We start from the raw sequence: 13908 nt of genomic DNA, 5'->3' as shown, positions 1-13908 counted from the left end.
GGCAAGCTTTATTTGTTAAAGCACAAACAAAAATAATTACTTCTAGGATGTCCTTTCCATGGATGCTGCAAATCTGAACTCTGGGCCTTATGCTTGTGTGGCAAGTGTTTCATCCTCTAATCTATCTTTCCAGCTCTTATTTTCCTTTACAATCTAGCAATAATTTATGGACATGTTTAAAAAGCAAAGAAACTATAAAATTGTGTAACTACGAATTCCAAGTCACCCTGCTCCCTTGCTTATGCCTTCCATAAATTCTCTTTGTATGTTCAGCCCAAAGTTTGTCTATGTAAATTTAAATGGCATGCTGATCTGGATGGAGTAGAAGTAGAACAAAGTCCTCACTCTTCTAACACTCGCTAAATCGAGAACGATGTAGCCATCGGAATTTGGGCATTGTAACACTAGAAAGAAAAGGATCACTTCAAAGTGGATCCAGGGAGTGTAGGTAGAACTCAGTGATAGAGCCCTCACCCAGGATTCACAAGACCCTGCATCAGTTCCCAGCACCACACACACACACACACACACACACACACACACACACACAAGTGGAACTATCTGTTAGACTGGGTGTTTTTGAAACCATGCACCTTGTTTTAGTCTTTAACAGGAGGAGATACAGTATAATAAAATGACAAACCATTATCACTTATTTTCATGATTTGGACAAGTTTTTTCACTGGTTTTGATAATTCCATGTTAAAGGACTCACTTGAGCATGGTTCACCATCAATGCGGTATCCTACTCTCCCAAATCCAGCAACCACATTATTTTGTAAGACTGTATTGGTCCCTCTGTTTATCTGGCATGGGAACAAATGAAATGCTTAGGGTTAGTCTAGTACACTGTTATGCAAGCAATGTAAGTATATTTGACAACTTGTGTGAAAAAATCCTTATTCAACATTTTGCTTTAATTATGATAACTCATCCCATTGAAATATATATTACAAATGAAATCACATTTTTCATTTTGTGGTGATGGAGGTTGTACTCAATACTTTATATGCTAGTTCTATAACAACGAGTTAAATATTAAGTCTCATATTAAGTTCTTAAGTTCTTCATTGGAAAGGTGCGCCATAGAGGTTGCTTCTTAATTTAGTCACAGATGTGGTTAAAATTTTTATAAGGACTAGACCAAAGTCCAAAACTATAGGAAGGTTTTTTTTTTTGTTACAATTTGTTGTCAATTTAACTGATTCATTAAAAGAAAGATATCTGAGGCCATTACAAGGAAGTGCAAGATTCAGTGGTGATATTGATTATTTTAGTAACATCTGCTCTCATCAAAGACCTGGTTAGTTCAAGTAATAGTAATTAGTATTCAGTTTTATCATATGAGCTGAGTCAAAGTCAGAGAAAACGAAACCGTGGATCATGGAAGTCTTAGCTACTTTTCATAGTATCAACAAAGCAGTAACAAACATGAACAAAAGCAAAAACTCCTTCACTCTTTGAAGCATACTAAACAATTAGTTTTAAACTGTGATACATTTTTTGAAGTTGTCCTGTGGATAACTTTATAGATTTGGAATTGATCTTTGATTGCACTTTAACATCTATAAACAGATAAAAAGAGAATATTTTTACCCCACGCATGTATGCTATGTTCCTGCTTTTAGGTTTTTCCTTAAAATAGTTAGTAGGAACACAACAGCAAAACCTAATCCTTATCCCATCTTCCAAAACCAGGCTATTTTAAAACTAATTTCCATTACATTATTAAAGGTAAATAAACTAAAGGGGAAGTTGACTTTTGTCTAAGCCTTCTGTAATTTCCATTTTCCTGTTTGAAGTCTTTCTTACTTTATACCTAAAATATACTGCAGTAATTGTAAAGAACTTCATGGGAAATAAGGATAAAATGAGTTATCCTTAATAAATATAAGCAGTCTAGCTAGCATTGAATGTCCACAAGACGCTCAGTCTAATAATAGCAGAGAGGGTCCATAATGGAACTTAAAAATGATGAGTAACATTGGAGAAGAAAGACAGAAAGGTAATTGTTGAAACTAACAAACATGAGTAGAAAGCCTGAACACACACACACACACACACACACACACACACACACACACCACCACCACCACCACCACCACCACCACCACCACCACCACCATCAACAACAAACCCAATAGCATCCAGAATTCATAACATATTTTTCAAAGTTCATTCAGCCCTCAATTGGACATCTACATCACATCAAATGTCCCCAAGACTCAGAGAACATGAGGCAAGAGGGGTTCAAAAGACTGTAAAATCCAAGGAGGATTGCTGTCCAATAGTGTCTTGTGGAGATGACAGGGCCATTCTACCCATGAACCCATAAAATCTGCACAAGATCAAACTAGTCAACATGCCATACTGGAGAAGATGAGGGCTTATGAGGCTCCACCCCAGCTGAGGAGATATTGACAATTAATGATTGCTAGAGTAGGAAGGCCATTTTTTTTTTTTTCTGAGAGTGTGGTCCCTAGTAGGTTGCCCATGCTCCAGCGGATTGCCAAACACCCATGAGCATAAAGGCAGCAGTAATTGGACTTAGTGAGCTATAAAAAGGATAGGAAACGGATGTAAAGTTGGTAGAAGGCTATGTAGAGAGAGTTCTGATAAGAGTAGGAGACAGGAGTGATGAAAATAAATTATAGATGCCCATGAAATTCTCAAAGAAAAAAACAATTTTTAAGAAAGTTCATCCACTTTTTGAACTAATTTGCTTTAATAGATCAATACCTAAGGAAGAAATCCTGTTCAATTCTGAGAGTTACAACTTTCAAAGAATGGATGTTTATGTTACAATTATTTACGATTAGAAGGGTGTTCTCCCTACCTCGATTGCTGCATGCCAAAGTGTTGAACTCAAGTCTTTTCTGTTCTGGTAGGTTCCTGGCCAAACTGAAAGTGTAACCAAATTTCCACGTACTCTGTTGGCATCCCCCCATATTCTTATACCTGTATTTTAAAAAGAGAACAAAAGACTTGTTTATTTAGTAATAAACACTTGTTACTGTGTTTTATTGTTTCTGCAAAGTTATTTTTTTTTCTAGTTTGAGACTTAGAAAGGGTCCCTTGTGTTTTTGGTAGTGAACTTTACTCTTATAATGGACGACCTAAATTAGAATCTTCTAGATCAGTGGTTCTCAATCTGTGTGTTGCAACCCTGTTGAGGATGAATGATCCTTTCATAGGGGTTGCATATCAGCTATTTACAATATGATCCAATAGTGAAATTACAGCTATGAAGTAGCAATGAAAATAATTTTATGGTTGGGGGTCACCACAACATGAAGAACTGTGTTGAAGGGTCACAGCATTAGGAAGGTTAAGAACCACTGCTCTAAAAATTTTAAATCCTAGTAAAGCCAGCAGTGAGATGGCTCCATGAATATCAGGGCTTGCTCTAGAGTCCTGACCATGAGCTCACAGCGTGGAACCAACTTCCAAAAGTGGTTCTCCAACCTCCACGTGCACATAGTGCTACTCATGTGCTTGGACTTATGTACACATAATAAAGATGATGATGACAATTAAAAAAAACCACTGCTCTAGATACTTGTTAAATTAGTTGACTTATGGGTTTCACTTCATATTTTAATAAATATATGCATATCTTTTGGATACAATAATAAGTTTGCAGTATACTTTATATGATAGAAATGAAAGAAACATACTCATATTATATATATATATGTTTTTTGAGACAGGGTTTCTCTGTGTAGCTTTGAGCCTTTCCTGGACCTTGCTCTGTAGACCAGGCTGGCCTCGAACTCACAAAGATCCTCCTGCCTCTGCCTCTCAAGTTGTATATAATTTTTAATCAAAATAACCTTACTTGTAGATAATCTTTATGATTGATGTGTGAGGAATATCCTGAAAGTCATAGTAATTCATTAGGCTCAGTGGGTCAGTGGGTAAACATGCTTGCCTCAAAGCCTGGCTACCCAAGTTCCATCCCTGGAACCCATAGTGAAACTAGTAAAAACAGTCAACAGATCCCTCAAACTTGTCCTCTGACCTCCACATGCATGCTATGGCATGGATGCCCCCTTCCTGTCCACACCATATACACACTGAAAAATTAATACATACATTTAAAATATATCATAAAGTCATAGTAACTAAAATTTTTAGATTATTTTAAGTTTATAAGTTTTTGCCTATATGTATGGATGTGCACCACATACATTTCTGGTGCCTGCAGAAATCAGAAGAAGGTATCAGATTTCCTGGATCTAGAGTTATGGATAGTTGTGAGCTACCTTGTTGGTGTTCTGGATCCAACCTGGATCCTCTTCAAGAGCAACAAATGTTTGTAAATACTGAGGCATCTTTCCAGCCTAACTCACCATAATTGAAAAGGCAAGTGATTCGGTAATTCACTTTAGGTTCAGGTCTCTGCTGTGTGATAGTACAGTCATAGCCACTAGTGGCTATTTGGATGTAAATTAAATATAACTAAGTAAAATTAAAATACAAATTTATCTCCACAACTGCACTAGCCACAATTCAGAGGCTACTTATTCACATGTGGCTTAGTGATTGTCTTATTGGATAGCACAGACAGACCATTTCTACTCTCACAGAAAGATCAACTAAGCAAGCTAACTATAGAGTTTGCAGTAAGATTGCCTCAGAAGGATGCACTATGTGAACCAAAATATCATTATATTACCTTCTCCTACTGTAAAGTGGATGATGTTGTCATCTATGTCCAATCCATCTGTCCCAAACACACCAATTGCTGGGGAGAAGTTATGATGAAATGCACAGCCTCGGACATAAGACAAACCATGTTCTTGAATCTAGGGAATATTTGGAATAGATGAACATTTTTATAATAGAATTCAAATGCATTTAGAGAAAATTTTAATTAAGTGATTTTTAATAAGCAAGCCTTGATCACATATGATACACATATTCTTACTTAGAAGAGATGATTTCCCTATAGTCTTTTAATTATGGGAGATTTTCATGTCATGCATTTATGATTAAATAAAGTAAAAAACATATTGCCATCTAAAATGGAAATTAAAATTTTCTCAAGAGCTTTTTCTGTTTGTTCATATTTCTATTATTACCTTTCAAATGCTAATGTGATAAAATTGTTTTATAGAACAATTGAATTGTTAGTAGTGACTTTTAAAAATTAATAGCAATACTTTAGGCAAGAATCATAATCCAGATGATGATAGGAATGAGTCAGTGAATAGGTCAGAGGTTTCAAATATAAAAAAAAAAATTATTTGTTTATTTACTCTCTCTCCCCTTCTATCTCTCTCTCCCTCTCTCTCTCTTTGTGTGTGTGTGTGTGTGTGTGTGTGTGTGTGTGTGTGTATGCGTTGTAGCACATGCCTGAAGGTCAAAAGACAGCTTTGGGTGTTGGTTCTCTCCTTCCAACACATAGCTTCTGGAATTGAACTCAGGTTGTCAGCTCAGTGGAAAGCATTTACACTTGGTGAGCCATATCACAGGCTCAAGAGGTTTCAACAGTAAGCACAGAAATATTAGTTTTATTTCTCTTAAGAAATATGCTCTTTCCCATTTCTCTTAACTTTCCAGCCTTCTTAGAACAATTATTCTTCCCCTTTGGCTAGAGACATAGATGCAGATTTTTAATTCTGCTTGTCTTTTGAGAAACTTAAGCAATACTCACTTCGTTTAACAGAAAGTTATTCTTTGTCACCGAAAAATAAACTGGACCTACCTGTGACATGCTCCAGCAGGAAAAAATGCTTTCCACTGAGCTGACAACCTGAGTTCCATCCCAGGACTCACACAGGGGAAAGAAAGAATCGACTCCCACAGCTTTCACTGACCCTCTTGCAAGTGGCTACAACATGCACACCATTCAATTTTATGACTTTCCCTATGGCCTTATTGACCTAAATAAGCAGCAAATGGTTGAAGCAAATGTTACTATGTGTTGCTATACACATTGATGGGCAGCATGGCCAAGGGAGTTTCCTTATATTAGAAGATACATTTCTCTATCTCAAGATACAGCTATTTAGTCAAGTAAAATTTTAAAATGCAGATATTTTAATTTGAACAGATAGAAAAACTAACTACAAATCTGCCCTGAGTTAAGAAAGAGGCTCTAAAGCTAAGTGTTTCTCTACTTTAACTCTGTCATAAGGTTTTCAATTTTCACAGTTAAGTGCATGAAAGTCTAATTGATAGTGAAATATAGAGACTTTGGGTGGGAACGTGCAAGTGTTTGCTTAAGTGGCTGTGTTAACGAAGCTGTGTAATATGTCTTACTTGCAGGTTTCTTACAATAAAGTCTTGTTTATGAAAAAAAATATATCTTACTTTGAACATAAACAAAAATCAAATAACAAACCTGTCCCAGGTTAAGAAATGTCACAGCATATCTTGGATCTGTGCTATCTCTGAAGCCTTCTTGACCACTGTGATAAAATTCCACATTACTTATTCTTGCACTTCCTAAGGGAGTATAAGATTAAAAGAAAACTTCCTAAAATGAATAAAACAAAAATACTGAAAAGCTATATAAAACTAGTCAAGTTTTTCATGGAAACTTTACTTTTCTTTGCTCCTTTACTCTGAATGAAATAATTATTCTCAATCTTTTCCCCATTGTTTTGTCTTTAATTTTCCCTCTTTCCCCATAAAAATCATAAAATTTAAATTATATACATTTAACATGCATCCAAAATATATAGTGACTCTTTAGAATACCACAAACCATTGCAAATTTTTATTTAGTATTATTTATTTATAATCATATCTAAAGGACCAATTTTCTTCTACTTGATGGTGATATTGCCTTGCTAAGAAAGCACACATGGATATAATTTACCTGATGTTTCAATCTTGTTGCTATCAAGAGATTTTTATTAAGAGAATTCTATTTCAGAGGTTCTTTCAGAATATGTATTGCCAATCATCTGCTGGTCAGTTTGTCATAGTACCACTGAGGTGACAAAAGATAATATTGTAGATCAGTAATAAGAGTGGTAACAATCTACAGGAGATTACTCTATGCCAAGTTCTGAAGCTTCAGGAAGTCCCTGGATGCATTGGGTTCTTCTGTCAACAGGGTTATATAACCAAGGTTATCTACAGAAATGACTGGTTCTTAATTCCAGGAAAAAAAAAACATAATAAGTGTTGCTCTATTGGAAAATGAAGACTCAAAAATATTAACTCCTTTGTAAAGGATTTAGCCATCAACATGGAAAGGTTACTAAGACCAATGGTGGAGCATTGGCATATCAATACAATGTTGTATTCCTTTAGTACAGTTCTTAGTGTTGTGGTGTACCCAAACCATAAAGTTTTTCCATTGCTACTTCATGACTGTAATTTTGCTACTGTTATGAATCATAATGTAAATATTTGATATGCAGGATATCTGATATATGAACCCCAAAGGGATCATGGCACATAAGTTGAGAACCAATGCATGGCTTGTATAACCACTAATAACAAAAAAACCTTCTTTTTAGGCTGTGGGGATGACTCAGTTAGTGAAGTTCTTGGCACAGAAGCATGAAGTCCTGATTTCTATCCTCTAGGGCTCACACAAAAAGCCATGCATGGTGTAAGATGGTATCTCAGAGTTGTTTTGATTTTATGACTAAAGACGATGAGCAATTCATTAAATGCCTTTTTGGCCATTTGAAATTCTTCCTTTGAGAATTCTGTTTAGCTCTGTAGCCCATTTTTCAATTGGATTGTTCAGTATTTTGATGTCTAGTTTCTTGAGTTCTTTATATATTTTGGAGATCAGCTCTCTGTCAGATGTGGGGTTGGTGAAAATCTTTTCCCATTCTATAGGCTGTCATTTTTGTCTTATTTACTGTGTCCTTTGCCTTGTAGAAGCTTCTCAGTTTCAGGAGGTCCCATTCATTAATTTTTGCTCTCAGTGTCTGGGCTACTGATGTTATACTTAGGATGTGGTCTCCTGTGCCAATGTATTCAAGACTACTTCTACTTTCTCTTCTATTAAATTAAGAGAAACTGGATTACTGTTGAGATCTTTGATACACTTGGACTTAAGTGTTGTGCACGGTGACAGATATGGATTTATTTACAATCTTCTACATGTTGACGTCCTGTTATGCAAGCACCATTTGTTGAAGATGTTTTCTTTTTTTGTTGTACAGTTTTGGCTTCTTTGTCAAAAATTAGATGTTCAGACATAGGCAGATAAATGTCAGAGTCTTCAGTTTGGTTCCATTGGTCCACATGTTTGTTTTTATGCCAGTACCAAGCTGTTTTTATAACTGTAGCTCTATAGTAGAACTTGAAGTCAGGGATTGTGATGCCTTCAGAGGTTGTTTTATTGTACAGGATTCTTTTGGCTATCCTGGTTTTTTTGCTTTTCCATATGAAGTTATGTATTATTCTTTCCAGGTCTGTGAAGAATTGTGTTGGGATTTTGATGGGGATTGTACTGAATCTGTAGACTGCTTTTAGTAAGATTGCCATTTTTACTATGTTAATCCTACCTATCCACGAGCATGGGAGATCTTTCCATTTTCTAATATCTTCTTTAATTTCTTTCTTCAGAAACTTAAAGTTCTTGTCATACAGGTCTTTCACTTGCTTAGGTAGAGTTATCCCAAGGTATACTGGATGTGCCTCCTCATGGGATGACTTGCATTCTTGTGCGTGGGGGAATGTAGGGTGGGTTGGGAGAGGCAGGCAGGGGTGTGGGAGGAGGGAAGAGGGAGAACTTTGATTGGTGTGTAAAATAAAGAAAAAATTCTTAATAATAAAACAAGCCATGCATGGGCAGTCCGCACCAGCCAGTGAGCAGGTGAGTGATCCTCCTGCTAGCTGGACTGCTGCCACTCACTGCATCTGTTCCCCCAAGATCCACTTCACCACCCAACCCCACTAACCTCATCATCCTCTCTGTGGCCAGCCCTTCCCATTCCCTGAAACTCCAGCAGGCTCTACAAGCCCAGGTACAGGCCACACCAGTCAAAAGAACACCACATCTTCCACTGGGCTCCAACTCTGGAAGAAGACTTCAGCTATATAGGCAGCCAGGTAGGATCTAGGCACCAAAAGCCCCTCAAACCTCAGCAGAGACAGCCTACTAGACTTAAGACTTGCTAGCTACCAGAACCCTTGGCCATCTAGGCCAGAAGACAAGAAAGAAAACAGAAAATAAAAGAACAAACACCCTTCCAACAATGAAAAAATGCAAGAATCAACACGTAGATCTATATCACTCCAAATCCAGATGCCTAAACACCAGTGTAAGAACACACTCAATAACAGAAAGAACAATTTGGAACCACCAGAACCCAGCAAAAACTATGACAGCAAGACCCAAACATTCCAATGCAGCTGAAGCACAAGAAAATGATCTTAAAAATCAATTTATGAGCTGGGCAGTGGTGGCACATGCGTTTGATCTCAGCACTTGGGAGGCAGAGCCAGGTGGATCTCTGTGAATTTGAGGCCAGCTTGTTCTATATAATGAGATCCAGGACAGGCACCAAAGCTACACAGAGAAACCCTGTCTTGAAAAACCAAAACAAACAAACAAACAAATAAAACATTTATGAAGACATAAGGTCCTTAAGAAAATCAAGTAAAAGACAAACAAAGAAATTGGAAGAAATCAATAAATTCCTTAAAGAAACCCAAGAAATCAAAGAAAAAAAATTCAATCCTTGTTATGTCAGCTGGTGTTGACTATCCAAGGGAGGCCTTACCCCCTATGAGGAGTGAATGGGGGTGGGGTGGGAGGAGGTTGTGGGGAGAAACAGGAGAAGAGGAGGGGAACAGTGGTTGGTATGTAAAATGAAAAACATTTTAAATAATTAAAAAAATCAAACAAGTGAAGGAAACAGTTAAAAACCTGAAAAGGGAAATAGAAGCAATAAAGAAAACACAAACGGAGTGAATTCTGGAAATGGAAAACCTGGGTAAGCAAACAGGAATTACAGGTGCAAGCATCACCAACAGAATATAAGAGATGGAAGAGAATTGCAGGTATTAAAGACACAATAGAGGAAATAGATTCACCAGTCAAAGAAACTGTTACATCTTAAAAGACTCCTAACACAAAACATCCAGGAAATCTGGGACACCATGAAAAGACCAAACCTAAGAATAATAGGGATAAAAGAAGGAGAAGAATTCCAGCTCTAAGTCACAGAGATTATATTCAACAAAATCATAAAAGAAAACTTTCCCAACCTCAAGAAGAACTTGCCTATAAAGATACAAGAAGCATAGGCTGGCTTTATGGGGCCTGGGGCCTATGCTGGGACTCTTTGCTCAGCCTTGGTGTAGGGAGGAGAAGACTGGACCTGCCTCAGTTGAGTCTACCAGGCTAGCTGACTCCCCAAGGGAGACCTTGCCTTGGAGGAGGTGGGATGGGAGGTGGATTGGGGGAAGGGCTGGGGGGTGGGAGGAGGGAGGACGGGGAAATCTGTGGCTGATATGTGAAATTAAGTTAATTATAAAAGAATATTAAATAAATAATAATAAAAAGATTCAAGAAGCTTACAAAACACCAAATAAACTAGACCAAAATATAAATTCCCTTCCACACATAACAATCAAAAGACTAAACATACAGAATAAAGAAAGAATATTAAAAGCTGCAAAAGAAAAAGGCCAAGTAACACATAAAGGCAGACCTATCAGAAATATACCTGACTTCTTAATGGAGACACTAAAAGACAGAAGGACCTGAATAGATGTCAAGCAGACACGAAGAGACCATGGATGCAAGACTTTGAATCACCATAGATGGAGAACATAAGATATTTCATGACAAAACAAACTTGAAACCATAAGTATCCACAAACCCGGCCAACAGAAGGTACCAGAAGGAAAACTCCAGCCCAAAGAAATTAGCTGCAACCACAAAAACACAGGCAATAGATAATCTCACAGCAATAAAACCCAAAGAAGGAAAACACACACACACACACACACACACACACACACACACACACACACACACACACTACCACTACCACCAATAACAAAAAAAAGTAACAGGAATTAACAATCACTGGTCATTAATATCTCTTAATAGCAATGCACTCAATAGCCAATAAAAAGACACAGGCTAACAGAATGAATATGAAAACAGGATCCATTCTTCTGCTGCAAAAAAGAAACATATCTCAACATCAAAGACAGATATTACCTCAAAGTAAAGGGTTGGAGAAAGATTTTCCAATCAAATAGACCTAAGAAGCAAGCTGGTGTAACTATCTTAATATCTAACAAAATAGACTTTAAAGTAAAATTAATCAAAAGAGATGAAGAAGGACATGTCATATTCATCAAAGGAAAAATCAATCAAGATGAAGTCTCAATTTTGAACATCTATGCCCCAAATACAAAGGAACTGATATTTGTAAAAGAAACATTACTGATGCTTAAATCACACATCAAACTCCATTCATTAATAGTGAGAGACTTCAACACCCTATACTCACCAATGGACATGTCTCCCAGATACAAACTAAACAGAGAAATAAGGGAACTAACAGATGTTATAACTCAGATGGGCCTAACAGACATCTACAGGACATTTCACCCAAACACTAAAGAATATACCTTCTCAGCACCTCATGAAACCTCCTCTAAAACTGACCACATACTTAATCACAGAGCAAATATCAACAGATTTTTTTAAAAATTGGAATAATCGCCTGTATCTTATTGGATCACCATGAATTAAAGTTAGATTTCAACAACAAAAATTACAGAAAGCCTTCAAACTCATGGAAACTGAACAAGTCTCAACTGAATTACAAATGAGTCAAGGAAAAAAATAAAGAAATTAAAGACTCTCTAGAATTCAATGAAAATGAATGCACAACACACCCAAACTTGTGGAATACAATAAATGCAGTACTAAGTATAGTATATAGCACTACGTGCCTGTGGAACTTGGAGAAATCTCACACTAGTGACTTGACAGCACACTTAACAGCTCTAGAACAAAAAGAAGCAAACTCACACAGGAGGAATAGAGGGCAAGAAATACTCAAACCGAGGGCTGAAATCAATAAAGTAAAAACAAAGAAAACAATACAAAGAATCAATGAAACACAGAGTTGGTTCTTTGAGAAAATCAACCAGATAAATAAACACTTAGTTAAATTAGCCAAAAGGCAGAGAGAGAATACCCAAATAAACAAAATCAGAAGCAAAAATGGGGGCATAAGAACAGATACCAAGGAAATCCAGAGAATCATTAGGTCATACTTTAAATACCTGTACTCCACAAAATTGGAAAAATCTAAAAGAAATGGACAATTTTCTAGATAGGTACCACATACCAAAACTGAATCAAGACCAGATAAACAGTTTAAATAGACCTATAATTCCCTAAGGAAATAGAAGCAGTCATTAAAAGTATCCCCATCAAAAAAGCCCAGGGCCAGATAGTTTCAGTGCAGAATTCTACCAGACTTTCAAAGAAGAGCTAATACCAATACTTCTCAAATTATTCCACACAATAGAAACAGAAATAACATTGCCAAATTCTTTTTATGAAGCCATAGTCATCCTGATACCCAAACCACACACTCAACAACAACAAAAAAGACTCACAGACCAATTTCCCTCATGAACACTGATACTCAATAAAATGCTGGCAAGCCGAATCAAAAATCCATCACAGAGATCATCCACCATAATCAAGTAGCCTTCATCAAAGATGGGTCAACATTGGAAAAAAAATCTATCAATATAATCCACTATAAAAACAAACTGAAAGAAAAAATGCATGATTATCTCATTAGATGCTGAAAAAGCTTTTGACAGAATCCAACACCCCTTCATGATAAAGGTCTTGGAAACATCAGGGATACACGAAACATATTTAAACATAATAAAAGCAATACACAGTAAACTGATAGCCAACATCAAATTGAATGGGGAGAAACTCAAAGCAATTCCACTAAATCAGGAACAAGACAAGGCTGTCCACTCTCTCCATATCTAGTCAAAATAGTACTTAAGTTCTCACTAGAGCAATAAAACAACAAAAGGAGATTAAGGGGACACAAATTGGAAAGGAAGAAGTCAAAGTATCATTATGTGCAGATAATATGATAGTATACATATCTGACTCTAAAAATTCTACCAGGGAACTCCACAGCTGATAAATACCTTCAGTGATGTGGCAGGGTACAAGATTAACTAAAAAGAAAAAAATAAGTAGCTCTCCTATACACAAATGATAAACAAGCTTAGAAAGTAAACAACACCCTCCTGAATGGCCACAAATAATATGTGATATCTTGGGGTAACTCTAACAAACAAGTGAAAAACCTATAGACAAGAACTTCAAGTCTTTGAAGAAAAAAATTGGAGAAGATATCCAAAGATGGAAAGATCTCCTATGCTCATGAATTAATAGGATTAATAGTAGAAATGGCCATTTTACCAAAAACAATCTGCAGATTCAATGAACTTCCCATCAAAATTCAAAAAAAAATTCTTTGGAGACCCTGAAAGAACATATTTGACCTCATATGGAAAGATAAAAAACCCAAGATAGCTAAAACAATCCAGTACAATAAAGGAACTTCCAGAGGTATCACCATCCCTGATTTCAGGTTCTACTACAGAGCTACAGTAATAAAAACAGCATGGTATTGGCATAAAAACAAACAAATGGATCAATGGAACTGAATCGAAGATGCTGATATAAATTCACACACCTATGAACACCTGATTTTTGACAAAAAATAAAGCCAAAATTATACAATGAAAAAAAGAGAGCATCTTCAACAAATGGTGCTGGCCTAACTGGGTGTTGAAATGTAGAAAATATAAATAGATCTACATCATTGCACTGCATAAAACTCAAGGCAAAGTGGATTAAATATCTCAACATAAATCAAATACCTCAAAATAAATTACACTGAACCTGATAGAAGA

At 36.4% G+C, this 13908-nt stretch overlaps 1 protein-coding gene across 1 annotated transcript in view; it reads right to left on the bottom strand.

Moving 5' to 3' along the window:
• Pkhd1l1 (PKHD1 like 1) overlaps nt 1-13908 on the bottom strand; it is a 158587-nt gene that overhangs the window by 37014 nt on the left and 107665 nt on the right. The window contains exons 60-63 of the mRNA XM_036207672.1: nt 6350-6453; nt 4679-4808; nt 2837-2958; nt 716-806 (exon numbers count right to left, since the gene is read on the bottom strand). Coding sequence (XP_036063565.1) covers nt 716-806; nt 2837-2958; nt 4679-4808; nt 6350-6453 — 447 coding nt within the window. The remainder of the gene's footprint in view (nt 1-715; nt 807-2836; nt 2959-4678; nt 4809-6349; nt 6454-13908) is intronic.

This window comes from Onychomys torridus, chromosome 16 (genome assembly GCF_903995425.1).
Source record: "Onychomys torridus chromosome 16, mOncTor1.1, whole genome shotgun sequence".
NCBI lineage: Eukaryota > Metazoa > Chordata > Mammalia > Rodentia > Cricetidae > Onychomys > Onychomys torridus.
The sequence above is the reverse complement of the archived record's forward strand: the minus strand, read 5'-3'. Positions and strand labels throughout refer to the sequence as shown.